The sequence below is a fragment of the Hemitrygon akajei genome, chromosome 21 (assembly GCF_048418815.1).
Source record: "Hemitrygon akajei chromosome 21, sHemAka1.3, whole genome shotgun sequence".
NCBI classification, from domain to species: Eukaryota; Metazoa; Chordata; class Chondrichthyes; order Myliobatiformes; family Dasyatidae; genus Hemitrygon; species Hemitrygon akajei.
The window spans coordinates 27,620,984-27,635,588 of NC_133144.1; the positions used below are offsets into that span (position 1 = coordinate 27,620,984).

The window sequence follows — 14,605 nt, forward strand, 5'->3', positions numbered from 1 at the left end:
GTAACATGCATCCAGCTATCTATTGTACGATGCCGGCTTCACTGCACACATTGTTGGTGTATCAGAAATGGAAAGAAAGCCACAGACTTCATTGGACAAGAGATAAACACTGGATCTTCTGAATGATTTTCCAGTTAAATTATATTGTGTAGCATAAATAATGTACTGTGTAGTAAGATTTCTAGGCCAATAACATTAGAAACTAATATAAATTCATGAAGAGGACAGATGAGCTGCATGGATTCAGTCTTTATCTTAGGCATACTGTACTGTGCAAAAATCTTAGGCACATGTATTTAGCTAGGGTGCCTAAGACTTTTTCATAGTACTATCGTAATTTTATGTATTGCACTGTACTGTTGCTGCAAATAAAGTGTATTTTATGAAAGATATGAGGAATGATAAACCTGATTCTGATATGGGTTTCGATTGTGGACTGAGAGTGGGAATGGGGAAGGGGGCAGGGAAAGAGGAATCATGGGTGAGTAAAGAGGAAGGGAGAGGGGAGAAGGAAATCACCAGAGATATGGTGTGTGTGTGTGTGTGTGTGTGTGTGTGTGTGTGTGTGTGTGTGTGTGTGTGTGTGTGTGTGTGTGTGTGTGTGTGTGTGTGTGTGTGTGTGTGTGTGTGTCCTAAGACTTTTGCACAGTACTGTAGTTTAAAGGGGAGTGGGGAAAGAGTTAATAGGAACTTGAGAGAAAAGTTTGTTACTCAAAGGATTGTATGTATGTGGAAGAGCTGCCAGAGGAAGTGTCCTCGTGATGGTTTTTGTTCCGAAACATTAATTGTTTATTCCTCCTGTAGATACTGCTTGACCTACTGAGTTCCACCAGCATTTTGTCTGTGTTACTGCCAAATAAAGTGCTTGAGGCAGGTACAATAACCTTTAAAAGGCAGTTAAATAGGTAAATAGATAGGAAAAGTTTTGAAAGTTATGGGCCAAATATATGTAAACTATCTATTTCAGCATTATTGACCAGTTGAACTGATGGGTGTGTTTCAGTTCATTATAAACTATAATGTAAAGGTAGGTGGAAACTACAATAAAATTAATCAATTAACTAAGTAATTTATTTAGCGATACAGAGCAGAAACGGGTCATCCAGCTCAATGAATTGCACTGCCCAGCAACCCACCTATTTAACCCTAGCACAAACACAGGATAATTTACCATGACCAGTTAATCTGGTAACCTTTATGTCTTTGGCACGTGAGAGGAAACCGGAGCACCCTGAGGAAACGCCAACATTCATAGGGAGGACGTGCAAATTAATATACAACATGTGAGTATTTAAGCATCCAAACTGACAAAGGGTGCATAAGTAAGAAGGAAAGCCCCAGGGAAGAATGTTTTACCTACTAACACAATCAGTTCATCCTCAGATACATGTAGTAAAATAATCACACACATTTGTCAGATCACATTAACTAAATTAACTGCTTGTTGTTATAATGTTGCAACAATTGTTCTGATAATTCAATATAAACAATTTAAAATATTCTTTTCAAAAATTTGTCTTATTATTCACTATTTTATACAGCCTGCACTGTTATGTTGTAATATTTTTATCTATTTACGACTCACATTTTAATCAATGTGCCTTATTCAATATAGAATTTGTTTTGCATTATGCATTTCATTCTTATTACTGCTAGATAAGCAGCTTCACTCAACGTTTGAGGAACAGATTTCTGAATGGACAATGAATCCATATACAGTATCTGACTTTTTTTTTGTTCTTTTTGCACTGCTTATTTTATCTAGATATTAAACTTAATTCTGATTCTGATTTTTTTTAAAAGCAGCACTACATCTTGGATCCCCTACCTACCTCAGTCACAGTCACATACTTGTCCTTGATACATTAGTTAACAGATGTAGTTAGATATGAGATACGTTAGAGGCATTTCTGAAACTCTCAGATAGGCACATGGATGGCAGAAAACTGGAGGGCTATTGAGGAGAGAAGGCTGAGGTTGATCTTAGAGTAGATTATAAGGTCGGCACAGCATCGTAGGCTGAAGGGCCTGTACTGTGCTCTAGTGTTTCATGTCCTATGCTCTAAAACAAATTCATGGGATAGAGGACATTTATTTTCAGTCGTGAGTGGTTTTGAAGTCATCACTTTGCCTGCAGACGTGATGACAATCTGTCAGTTTAAATTGTATGCAAATAAACAGGATATGAATCAACTACTGGGGCACCAGAGCATACTGATGCACTCAGTCTCTGTGTTCTGTTTCACTGAGTGGGGCACGGATATTATAACAATGGCAGTGTTTTACCTCTTAGGTCTGTCACCACGATATTGTCTTCTTCTTCAGCTTGCTGCGATGCCATTCCCAGTATCAGCTCATCTATGTCCTCTGCTTTCTTAAAATTCAAATTCTAAAACCACAATCAACAAAGGTAAGGTCCATTCGGTGGAAGATGTCCACCAGTTAACTAATAAAAGCCATGTCACCAATAAACATCTAATGATTAATAGAGTATTGAAGGAATTAATATGTATTTCAATGTGCATAGTGATGGAAAGCCATCATTTACATTTATGTCTCTGCTTTTGTGTGATCCTCTACAGATTTCCTATAAAAGAAGGAGCCAATCATCCCTGTTCAGAGGTTCTAACACATTTAAAACAATTTGAGCTTTCAAAATTCATTCCAGAGTCATCTCGAGCTTCAATGACTATGAACAATGTACTGTCTCAAATGTTTGAAATATCCCATGCTACTGATGGGGAGTGGATATTTAGGCAATAATTTAAACATTTTTTTCAAAATACAGCTTGTAACAATTCGTTCTGGCTCAGTGACCCCAATTTCACCCATGTGACCAATTAACCCACTAACCCAGACATCTTTGGACTGTGGGTGTGAACTGGAGCACCCAGAGGAAACCCACACAGTCACGGGGAGAATGTACAAACTCCTTACAGACAGTGCAGGGATTGAATCAGGTTCTCTGGCACCGCAGTAGCTTTATACTAACTGTTACATGAGCGTGCCATACAAATTTGTACAAAATTCTGCAAATGGCCACTATAAATTGGTGAAAATTGTTAAAGATGGCACAAAATTAAGATTGTAAGAGAAACTGTTATTTATCACATGGAGGGTAATGATTCGAATTGGACCAGCAATTTCAACTGATGCTCATCATTATAGATGCAGCACAGTTTTTAATGGTGATTTAATGATGTATGTTATTATATGATTTGTTTTCCATTATATAATAAAGTCACATTTTATTAAGTATGAAGTAGAAAAGAAATGACCATATCAGATCTCTTGCCATTACTTCCCAGGCTGGTCAATCACTTTGATAAAACTCATCGTTTAGTTCATTTTTTCACAAGATGTGGCCATTACTATCAAAACTAGTATTTAGTGTCCATCCTTAAACACCCTTAGAGAGTCAGCATGGTAGTGTAGTGGTTAGTGCAATGCTTTACAGTGCCAACTCTAAGGCTGGGGTTCAATTCCTTCCGCCGTCTGTAAGGAGTTTGCATGTTCTTCCTGTCACCGCATGGGTCTCCTCCAGGTGCCTCCCACATTCCAAAGACGTACAAGTTAGTGGCGGGCATATGATGTTGGCAGTGTTGACACTTGCTGGCTGCCCCCAGAACATCTCAGATTGTGTCGATCGTTGATGCAAGTAATGCATTTCACTGTACAGCATGTTTCGATGTACATGTAGCAAAGCTAATCTTAAATTTTTTATCTTAAGATTCAACCAGGTTGATGAGTCTAGAGGAAAGGTTCCTCACCTGGGGTCCACAGACCCCTTGCTTAATGTTATTGGTCCACAGCATAAAAAAGATTTGGAACTAGATCACATGCAGATCAATCTTCATGCAGGAAATGGATCTCTTTCTTTCAAAGGCACTACTTAGCTGTAAGAGTATTTTCAGGAATGTAGCAGTTTTTAATGTCACTTTTACATTAACACAAATATTTTAATTCTAACTTTTAAGCTCCTCATCTAAGAAGATATGACCTTTTGTCTTTACATAAATTGTGCATCCCCTGGGTATTGGATCAATAACTTACCCATTACACCATCAACACAGAAAAAAAAGGATACGGACCATTTATTTTGTTCCCTGCTTGAGGAAGTTATTGCAAAAACAGGAACAGATAATCAGTCAACCATGACCAATATAACAAAGATGAAAGCAGCAATGATTGCAGGTACATCTGGGTCATGTTGTTTTGTCTCCTTCCCCTCTGCCATCCAATTTCTGAATGGATTTTGAATTCATGAACAATACCTCACTACCTTCTTGCACTACTTATTTCACTTTTTTATATACTTTAATTCACAATTTTTATTATTATGTATTGCATTGTACTGTTGCCACAAAAACAACAAATTGCATGACATATACCAGTGATATTAAATCTGATTTTGAGATTCTTAACATATATTTAAAGCTAGTAGTTCACATATAATTTACTCAATCAAAGAAATTCCACACTTTTAACTTTGATGAAAACCAGACATGAAAGCTGGGAATAATGTGTGTAATCAAGTGCCACTTGTCGTGGCTCACAGGTGGTTGGCTAGGCCATTTCAGTGGATGCTAAAAATCAAGGCCCAGAATCACACAGAGATGAGACTGGGCAAGGAACGTTCCTTTTCCTGAAGGATGTTACTGAATCAGCAGCACATTACCAGAATCTGAATCAGAATCAGGCTTTACATCTCCAGCATGTGTTGTGAAATTTGTTGCTTTGCAGTGGCAGTACATTGTAACACATTGAAATAGAAACTATAAATTAACATACGAAGCATATATAAAAATAAATTAAATAGTTGGTGCAAAAAGAGAGGGGAAAAATACTGAGAAAGTGTTCATGGTTCATGGGAAAGTGTCCATTCAGAAATCTGATAGCAGCGGTGAAGAAGCTATTCCTGAACCCATTACTCCAGAGGTTTCACAGTAACTCTGTATGGATCTAGTGGGTACATACTTGGCCACTATTAAATTCACTTTCACAATCTGCCACAGAGCAGTCAGAAGCTTTGTCCTCCTAAATGCTCATTCAGTCGTGTCATAATAATGCTGCCATACCTCTCGACTCCAGAAGTTATTGCAAACACGAAGTGCTGGATCTTCTCTGTTATAAACATTCTTAACCCGTCGAAAGTGGCATGTTCTGTTCCTGGAGAATCAAATAGAAGCAAGTATTCTTATTGCTCACAATTTCAGAACTGCCTTTACATTTTTCTAATATCTGGTATTCTTATTAAAATATAACGTGTTTCCTTCTGGAGCATAGGTTCACAACCTGGGGTCCATGGACCTCCTGGTTAATGGTAGGAGTCCATGGAATAAAAATAGGTTGGAAACCTCTGCACTGGACCTTGGATCTATGTAGCTATATTGCTGTCACCTTAATACCCATGTCACATGATAATCATGGAATTTGTTTAGAACACAGACAGGAATGGTGAATCTGTGGAATTCATTCCCACCTAAGGCTATAGAAGACAGGTCATTGGGTATATTTAAAGTGAAGATTGATAGGTTCTTGATTAGTCACAGTGTCAAAGGTTATGGGGAGAAGGCAGAAGAATGGTGTTGAGAGGGAAATTAAGTCAGCAATGATTGAATGGTGAAGCCAACTCAATGGGATGAATGGCCTGATTCTGTTCTTATGTCTTAATGTCTTATGATCTCAAAGTATTGGGCTCATACAACTCAATTCACAGATAATTAATTTTTTTCTTTAAGTATGGTTACGCTTGTTCCTTAAGCAAACACAGCTGCCAACAGAATTGAAATGAATATCCTGTTGGCTTGTTTTGGTAATGTTGCTTGAGGAGCAATTTTTGGTGTAGAATCTGGAGCAGCAAAAAAATTCCATACACAGACAGACCTTTGCTGTACCATTTCGTAAGTAAGTGTGCAATTTAACTGAAAGTCACAAGGGATTACAGATGCTAATCTGGAGCAACACACAAAGATGTTGGAGAAACTCAGCAGATCAGGCAGTATCTAAGGAGGGAAATGGACAGTCAGCATTTAACATTTAATGTTGACTGTCCACTTCCCTCCATTGATACTGCCTGATCTGCTGACTTGATCCAGCCTCTTGCATGATACTTTATATGAATTGATAACTAATATTTATATACTCTGTCCCTTGAATAGAGATTGAGCCAATAACTCAGATCTCAGTCAGTTGAACTGAGCTACCTTTTCTTTTTGATACATTAAACAGTTCCAGCAATATATCAGAAGTAGATCAGCCTGCCAGGCATGCACATTCAGGCACCTCCCAGTCTCCACCCAGCTAATAGGAATCACCTGCCACTTGTTTCTAACTCATCACCTGCAACCTATTTAAACCCAGTTCTCATCCACAGTCCTTGTTCACTCATTGAACCAGCAACCCCTAACCAGTTACAGCTAGCCTGCAGTTACCTTGTTGTCTGTAATATCTGTTTTCTCTTGTTTTGTGGTTTGTTACTTTTGCAGTCTATTGTTAAAGTTATCATTCACTTCTAAATCATCTCTGCTGCCCTACTTTTAGGTCAAACTTCCTCTATACTCCCTGACAGGATGAGTGAACCCAGCAGAGTATGGTCACCTAAGGCACTAGACCAAGGGACTCTGTGGCTATATTACTATCATCATAATACTTGTGTCACAGGAAAATAATGGAATACTTTTAAAACACAGACAGGAAGGAATTTCTAGGATTTTGAGAACCAGATCTGCCGGGCTTTAGAGCACCAGCCTGCTCTGGCTGACACACCTGACATCCACATGTTTGTGCTGGTGGCAATGTGCTCAAGTGGATCCACTCCTCACCACTCTGGCCATCCAGATACATGACGACCTCTGGATTTTCTGTGATGGCATTTTGGCTGGCCCACCATGATTGCAAATGTATGTCAGTTTGTCTCTGCCTGCCTTCAACATGCCTGGTCCATTTCCTCCAATCAGTGACTCTTTAGGCTGCTGCGGCCTCTATCACTCCCTCAACACCTGTGATTAAATCACCATGGGTTTGCCACTTTCTGACATGGCCATGGTTGTCATTGCAGTGGTGGACCACTTCTCCAACGCAGCCAAATTGAAAGCCCTCCCCAAGCTTCTGTCAGCCCCTGAGACAGCAGACCATCCCTTCAACATGTAGTTTGACTCCGTCTCTTCCCTCAGGACATTGTGTCAATCAGGGCCCACAATTCATCTCCCAATTCTGGTGAGCATCCTGTTCCCTCTTCTGCACCTCAGTGAGTTTGTCCTCTGGCTATCATCCATAGACCAATGGATAGCCAGAAAGAGCCAATCAGCAGGTGGCAAAGTTTCTGCAGTGCTTTGCTGCCTCTAACCCTTTCATCTGGAAGAAGTATCTTCTCTAGGCCGTGCTATCCCACAATCTACCCTCCTCCTCTGCCATGGGTATGTTGCCCTTTAAAGTGTTTCATGGCTACCAGCCTCCATTGTTCCCCCATGAAGGATGCAGTGGTGGGGGTCCTGACCACCCAGGCCCTGGTTCACCACTACTGGAATGCTTGGAGGTGGGCCTGGATGGCCATCCTAATTGCCTACTGTTGTCATACAAAAAGCCAGGCAGACTATTCTGGCTTGCAGATCAGTTCACTGGTCCTTTCGAGATTACCCACCACATCAATCCAATCACTTGTTATCTCCAGCTGCCACCATTCCTCAGCATCACATTTGGTCACCCTTGGCTTCCATGACCAGCTTCGAGCCCATTTTATCTGGACCACTCAACCCACCTGAGCCTGCACTTCCGGAACCTAGGAGGGAGGAGTTGGTCTAGTGTACACCCTTTGCTGGTTAATGAATTTATGTCATCATAGATCGGGTGTACAGTACCTGGTCAACTGTGAAAGCATAACCCAGAAGAGAGGTGTTGGGTGCCATCCAATTCCATCCTGGATGCATTGCTCATTAAGGAGATCCACCAGATCCATCTGGATCATCCTAAACCATCAGGAGCCAGCTGTGAGTGTGGGGGGTGGGGGGGGGGTGAGGGTGTTCTGTCAGGCCTGCACATACAGGCACGTTCCAGGTAACCTTCCACGCAGATAACAGTAGTCAGCTGCTTGTTGTTCCTAACTCGTCACCTGCAGCCTCTTCAACCCCAGTTCTCATCTACAGTCCTCGTTCACTCATTGAACCAGCAGCCCCTAACCAGTTACTACTAGCCTTCAGTAACCTTGCTGTCTGTTGTGCTTAGTATTTATTCTCCCTTGTTTTGGTTTCCCTCGTGGCTTGTTACTTTCCAGTCTACAATTAAAGTTACCACTTCTAAATTGTCTGAGCTGCTCTGCTTTTGGGTCAAGCCTCTTCCACATTGCCTAACATAGCCACACCAGTAAGCATTCAAAGACATTTATACCAACATAATATTTGGCTTTACTACCTCATATAGACTCCTGCAGGAACCAAGGAGTTCATTATTCGAATAGCCGCAGCTTGGAATTCAGGCGAAATGCTGGGATCTATATATTTCTTGTAGCCTGCAAAACAGAAACTGAAAATCAGAAATGCTCTGTGTTACCTTCTGGAATTGTATGAGATTCTATATATTACAGCTTTCTGGAGTTTTAGAACTTAGAACAGTACAAGCCCTTCTGCCCATGATATTGTGCCAACCTTTTTATCTATTCCAGAATGAATCTAAACCTGCCTTCCCATATTGCCCTCCATTGTTCTTTCATCCGTTTGCCTGTCTGAGTTTCAGAAATGTCTAGGTGGAGACCTTTCATCTGGATTTGAAATATTGATTGTCTTTTTCTCCTCTACAGATGCTACCTGACCCACTGAGCTCCTCCAGCAGCTTTTTTTTTTTTGCTCCAGGTTCCAGCATCTGCACTCTCTCCTGTCTTTGCTGATAGAAATTAACTGCTTTTAGGCTCTGCCTTTCAAATCTCATTCTAATTGTCTTTGGATCAGTGTCTAGGTGTTACCCAAGTTTCTTTCAACTTTGGCAACAACTTCCCATCAACGTTGTTTCAACTTTTAAAAAAAATTTTTGTTTTCACATTGCACTTTTTATGATTTAGGTATATTTCAAGAACATGTTTCAAGAAATTACGGACCATACTGACCTCTGTAAGCTGACACACTTTCTCCAATAAAGGCTGGTAGCCACTCATAAAACAGGATGCGCTACAAATACAAAAAGAAGTGTTAACAAAGTTAACTAAAACATGATCCCCTGCCTTCAATATCAGATGCTTATTGATGAAAGAGATGATAGTTCTGGCTTGCAACTAATTCCCTTTATTTGGCCCAAAACATACATTACAATGTGTGGTGTGAAATGGAGCAGAGCATAGCTTTTTTTGAGCTATCCAGCTCCACAGTTCAGGAGGTTTTGTCTTCAATTCTGATCTATCCAGCAGAACAGGAGGTCCATTGAACCAGCACCTGGCCTGTGTAGAAAGTGGAACATACTGACCAACAAGGAGGACTTTGCCAGTGGTCCTGATGAAGGGTCTCAGACCAAAACTTTGAATCTTTATTCATTTCCATTGATGCTGCCTGATCTACTGAGTGCCACCAGTACTTAGTGTGTTTCTCTGGAGTTTTAGCAACTGCAGAATCTCTTGTGTTTATATTGCCAATGGTCTTCTTAAGTAGCAAATACAAAGTACATTTTTGGCCTCTTAGTTCTTTCTCTCTCCATTGATGTTGCCTGACATACTGAGGTTTCCAGAAATTTCAATTTTCATTGAAGGTTTAGGCAAAAGCTTTTAACAATGGAACTCAGAAGTTTTTAAAATAGATCATAAGACATGGGAGCAAAATTATACCATTTAGCCCATCGAGTCTGCTTCGCCATTCAACCATGGCTGACCATTCTCTTTCCCCTCCTCAGCCACACTCCCCAGCCTTCTCCCCATAACCTTTGATACCATGTCTAATCAAGCACCTATCAAGCTCTGCCTTAAATACACACAATGACCTAATTTCCACAGCTGCCTGTAATAACAAATTCCACAAATTCACCACCCTCTGGTTAAAGAAGTTTCTCCATATCTCTGTTAAAATGGACACCCCTCTGGACCTAGATTCTCCCTCCATGGGAAATATCCTTTCCACTTCTGCTATGTCTAGGCCTTTCAATATATGGAAGGTTTCAATGAGATTCCTCCCCCGTCATCCTTCTAAATTCCAGCGAGTACAGAACTATCAAACATTCCTTGTATGATAACACTTTCATTCCTGGAATTGGTGAGGAGGCGGAGCTAAGTAGTTATGGCGCGCAACAACGACTCCTGTGCTTGCATCTTCGAAAACAGTTCTATTTCCATCTTTCATATCTCTATTTTTCCCTTTCAGGGTTCTTTTGTAGACCCTGACCTGGAATTATATGCTGACAACGGTTCTTTGTGGGAATGGGACCCGCTCCCAGGGCTCCACAATCGGCCGCTATTCGGCATGCCAAAGGCTTGGCCTAAGATTTCGGCATGGATTCAGAAGCCTGGGATCTCAAGCAACTGGAGACGGGCGGATTAAAGGTCAGTGTCGCCACAGGAGACCCAAGGGGGAGTCGGAACATCTACTGTGTGCCTGGGGACCCAGGGTTTTTGCGATCTTCAGGCACAGAGCTCGAAAAAAGCGACATAACAGACTTTTAACACCATAAACCAGTGAGTTGTTTGTTATGTCTCCCCACTCATTGGAAAATGCAGTCACCTCTTTCCTCCTTATTAGAAGAGAGAGAGAGAGCATGCAGCACGTCGAATTATCGGGTGAACAATGTAGTCTTTGGGGTAACTACGTCTGAGTCTTTGCTATTGCTTTGCTCACACTTGAGCGCCGGTAGCGGGTGCACTTTATTTTGCTGGAGGGGGGAGGGGAGATTGTTGCTTGCTGCCGCTTACACGCAGGTGGGAGTGCCTTATAAAGCCTCAGCATCACATCCCTGTTCTTGCTTTGTGGACCTCTTGAAATGAATGCTAACATTGCATTTGCCTTCCTCACCACCGTTAACCTTTAGGTAGTTCTGCACAAGGACTCCCAAGACCCCTTGCATCTCAGATTTTTGGATATAAATAGTCTGCACATTTATTTCTTCTACCAAAGAATATGACCGTGCACTTTCCAGCATTGTATTTTATTTGCCTCCTTCTTGCCCATTCTCCTACCTGCAGCCTACCTCAACACTGCCTGCCCCTCCACCAATCTTATTTAACAAAAAACGGTAAATAAACAGGCTCTTAATCATATTAGCTTTGAAATGAAGTAAAATTGTCCTTCAGTTTGCATTTGTTATTTTGAAAAACTTGACACACCTCAAAGACTTTAGCCTCAAGAGCAGCTCTCACAGGGAAAAGACCATTAGGCAGTGTCATGAAGAACAGTGGGGGAGTTCTTCCTGATATCCAAAATTATCATTACCATACAAAAATAAGTCATAATTACATTTCTGCCCATGTATGAAGTGACTGCAGGATTTTCTAAAATTATTGTACTTCAGAACTATTTCATGTGCTATGTGTTAATTCATGTGTTATGTGCTTGTATGAATTATTTACACCAGTGCTCATTCCAGCACTAACTGAATCTGCTTTTAGAATTGAATAGAAAGTAGTTGGTAAATCAAAAAAAAAATTTAAAAGACCAAGTTGTGCAAGGGTAAGTTACATTAATTTATGCCGTTTATTCCCCTCCATAAATACTGCCTGACCAACCGGGTTCCTCCGGCATTTTCTGTGCATTGCTTATGGCTTCCAACATCTCTAGTGTTAAATGTTATAGTGCCATTTTTCAGTAGTGTTTGAAATTCAGACTAGCCTCAGAGTTGCGCAACATGTTAAATGGGTTTGGTTCCCAGGCCATTCCTGTTCCAAGCCTGAGAACGTTAATCATCATTCTTGGCTTTCTCATCATACAGTCAAAGCTGTTGTATCTTTCTTGTTCATTGGCCTGTGGTTTGGCTGCTCTATTTTTGATTGTCTCTTTAAAAGTGCTAAGGCTTCTCTTTTTCCGAACTGAATAGTTTGTCATTCTGTGTCAGATCATAAGACGGCAGGCTCACTGTTGCCCATTGTTGGAGTTGAGCATTCTGAGTATTGGCACTTCCAAGAACCCTTTATCTCTTTATTTTATTTATTGGACACTCACTGTGAAACTAGTTCCTCGACAATTGCTCTCTGTTCCACAGAAGACTTTACAGAGCACACTGAGAAAGCTGACACGGCAAAACTCTAACCCAACACAAATAAATCTGAACTGTCTTGTAACGCAGCAATACATGGGCCAAAGATACCATGAACTATGAAAGGAATATGTTGGATTTATGTGTAGAATTGTTATTTTTCTTGTAGTTAAAAATTTAAAATTATTATCTATATATGTGTAATTGTTCAATAATTTTTCTAGCAATTATAATATAGCTAATTTTGTATTTTTTGGAAGGTTTTCAGTTTTTTACTCCATTTGAAGTTCGCTATTTCATTAGTTATAGCTTATGAATGGAAGGAGCTTTATCTCTATCATATCTTTTTTCTTTCTCTTTGTTCTTGTAACATTTAATAAATGGCTGCGATCACCAAGTCTTATGCCTCATTTTTCACTTCCTAAGAAACTTTGCATCTAAATCACCAGGTCCAACAGTTGGCCCAGCAAACCTATGCAGGCTCTTTCAAAGGACAATCGAGTTGGTCTCACAAGCTGGGTCTTTTTACCATTTTATCTAACGAGTTATCCAACTGGTAATTCCAGGTTACTGTTAAATCTGTGTCCACCAGACATTTAGGCAAAATAATGGCATTCCTAACCTCTCATGGTCAAACAAATAGGCAACTCAATGGTACACTGGTTGGTTGGCAGTCTCACAGCACTGGAGTTCTGGATTCAGTCCTGACCTCAGGTACTGTCTGTGTCAAGTTTGTGCAGACTTCCCTCAAGTACTCTGGTTGGAAGGCTAATTATTCATTGCAAATAGCCCCTTTTGTGTGTGTTCCTCAAACCTTAGTCATTTCCAGCAAGAGCGGCAGGCTTATTCCCTGTCATGTGTGAGTATCTAGGTAGGGCTAAAGGGAAAGAAGAAGAGGGGAAATGGGACCAATGTGATTTCTCTTCTATGGGCTAATGCCCTAGTAGGCAGAATGGTCTCTTTCTGTGTTTTTATAAAATAAATTAATCTCACTGATAGGAATCTCATCTATAGTCTTAAATCAAATATTTATCCAAATGATCATAAATGCATAAATTAATCCCTGTGTAAATAAGATGGACCCTTGATCTCACAATCTACCTCATCATTGCCTTGCACCTTTTTAGCTGTCTGGTCTGTGCTTTCTCTAAAACATTTTCCTCGGTATTCTGTGACTGGTTTTCCATTGTACTATATTTTGTACCAATATGATGAAAGGATCTGTATGGATAGTATGCAAAACAAAGTTTTTTTTACTGTACCTTGGTACATGCAGCAATAATAAACCAATTTACCAGTTATAACATTTCTAAACTACCAATTCTGTATTCGCTTTATTTTAAATTGATTTGCCACTGTCACTAAATTTATTGACCTAATCCCAAATCAAAACATCTTACAATATTTGAAAGTTTATATAAAAATCTCTTTTATCCCAGTGAAAATAACACCATTACCTCCTGATAACCACAATTTGTTATCCCTGGTATTACCTACATCTATCTCTGCTTTATTCTCTCAAATACCTTAATAACATTTCTATAAATGGGTAGACTGCACATAATTTAGTCTGCCTAATTTTTGGCAGAGGCATCTTTACCATTATTCTCTATGGATGTTGTTATAAAATCCCAATATTCCTTTGGGTTTCCATAATACCAGAAGCCACAGAAGCAGGATTAGGCCATTCTGCTGATTGACTCTGTTCTGCCATTCCATCATGGCTGATTTATTACCCCTTTCAACCTTATTCGCCTGCCTTCTCCCCATTACTTATAACACCATTACTAATCAAAAATCTATCAACTCCAGTTCTAAATATAACCAATGACTTGGTCACCACAGCTATCTGTGGCAATGAATTCTACAGATTCCCCATCCTCTGGCTGAAGAAATTCCCCCAAAAAAGATGTCCTTGTATTCAGAGGTTGCACCTTCTCCTCCTAGACTTCCTCACTAAAGGAAATACTCTCTCCTCATTCTCTTTGTCTAGGCTGTTCAATATTTAATAAGTGTCAATGAGATCCCTTATCATTCTTATGATTTCCAGTAAATACATGCCCCGAGCTATCAAATGCTCCTCATACATTAACCCTTACATTCTCTGGATCATTGTCATGAACCTTCTCTGGACGTTCTTCAATGTTAGCACACTCTTTCTTAAAGAACAGGCCCAAAACTGTTCGCAATACTCCAAGTTCAGTCTGACCAATGCCTTGTGAATGCCTTATAAAGCCTTAGCATTACATACTTGTTTTTATTTTATATTCTAGTCCCCTCAAAATTTATACAGATGTACCATGCATTCTAACTGGTTACATCACTAGCAGTATGGAGGGGCAACTGCACAGGATCAGAAAAGGCTGCACTATGTTGCAAACTCAGCCAGCTCCATCATGGGCACTAGCCTCCCCAGCATCGAGAACATCTTCAAATGGCAGTGCCTCAA

At 40.2% G+C, this 14,605-nt stretch overlaps 2 protein-coding genes across 2 annotated transcripts in view; both read right to left on the bottom strand.

Moving 5' to 3' along the window:
- Window positions 1-14,605, bottom strand: part of LOC140714176 (secretory carrier-associated membrane protein 5) — a 366,120-nt gene that overhangs the window by 186,639 nt on the left and 164,876 nt on the right. The gene's annotated exons all lie outside the window — the stretch shown is intronic.
- LOC140714472 (dual oxidase 2-like) overlaps window positions 1-14,605 on the bottom strand; it is a 109,024-nt gene that overhangs the window by 79,752 nt on the left and 14,667 nt on the right. The window contains exons 6-9 of the mRNA XM_073025767.1: window positions 9,098-9,158; window positions 8,410-8,506; window positions 5,079-5,169; window positions 2,287-2,389 (exon numbers count right to left, since the gene is read on the bottom strand). Of these exons, the coding sequence (XP_072881868.1) occupies window positions 2,287-2,389; window positions 5,079-5,169; window positions 8,410-8,506; window positions 9,098-9,158 (352 nt within the window). The remainder of the gene's footprint in view (window positions 1-2,286; window positions 2,390-5,078; window positions 5,170-8,409; window positions 8,507-9,097; window positions 9,159-14,605) is intronic.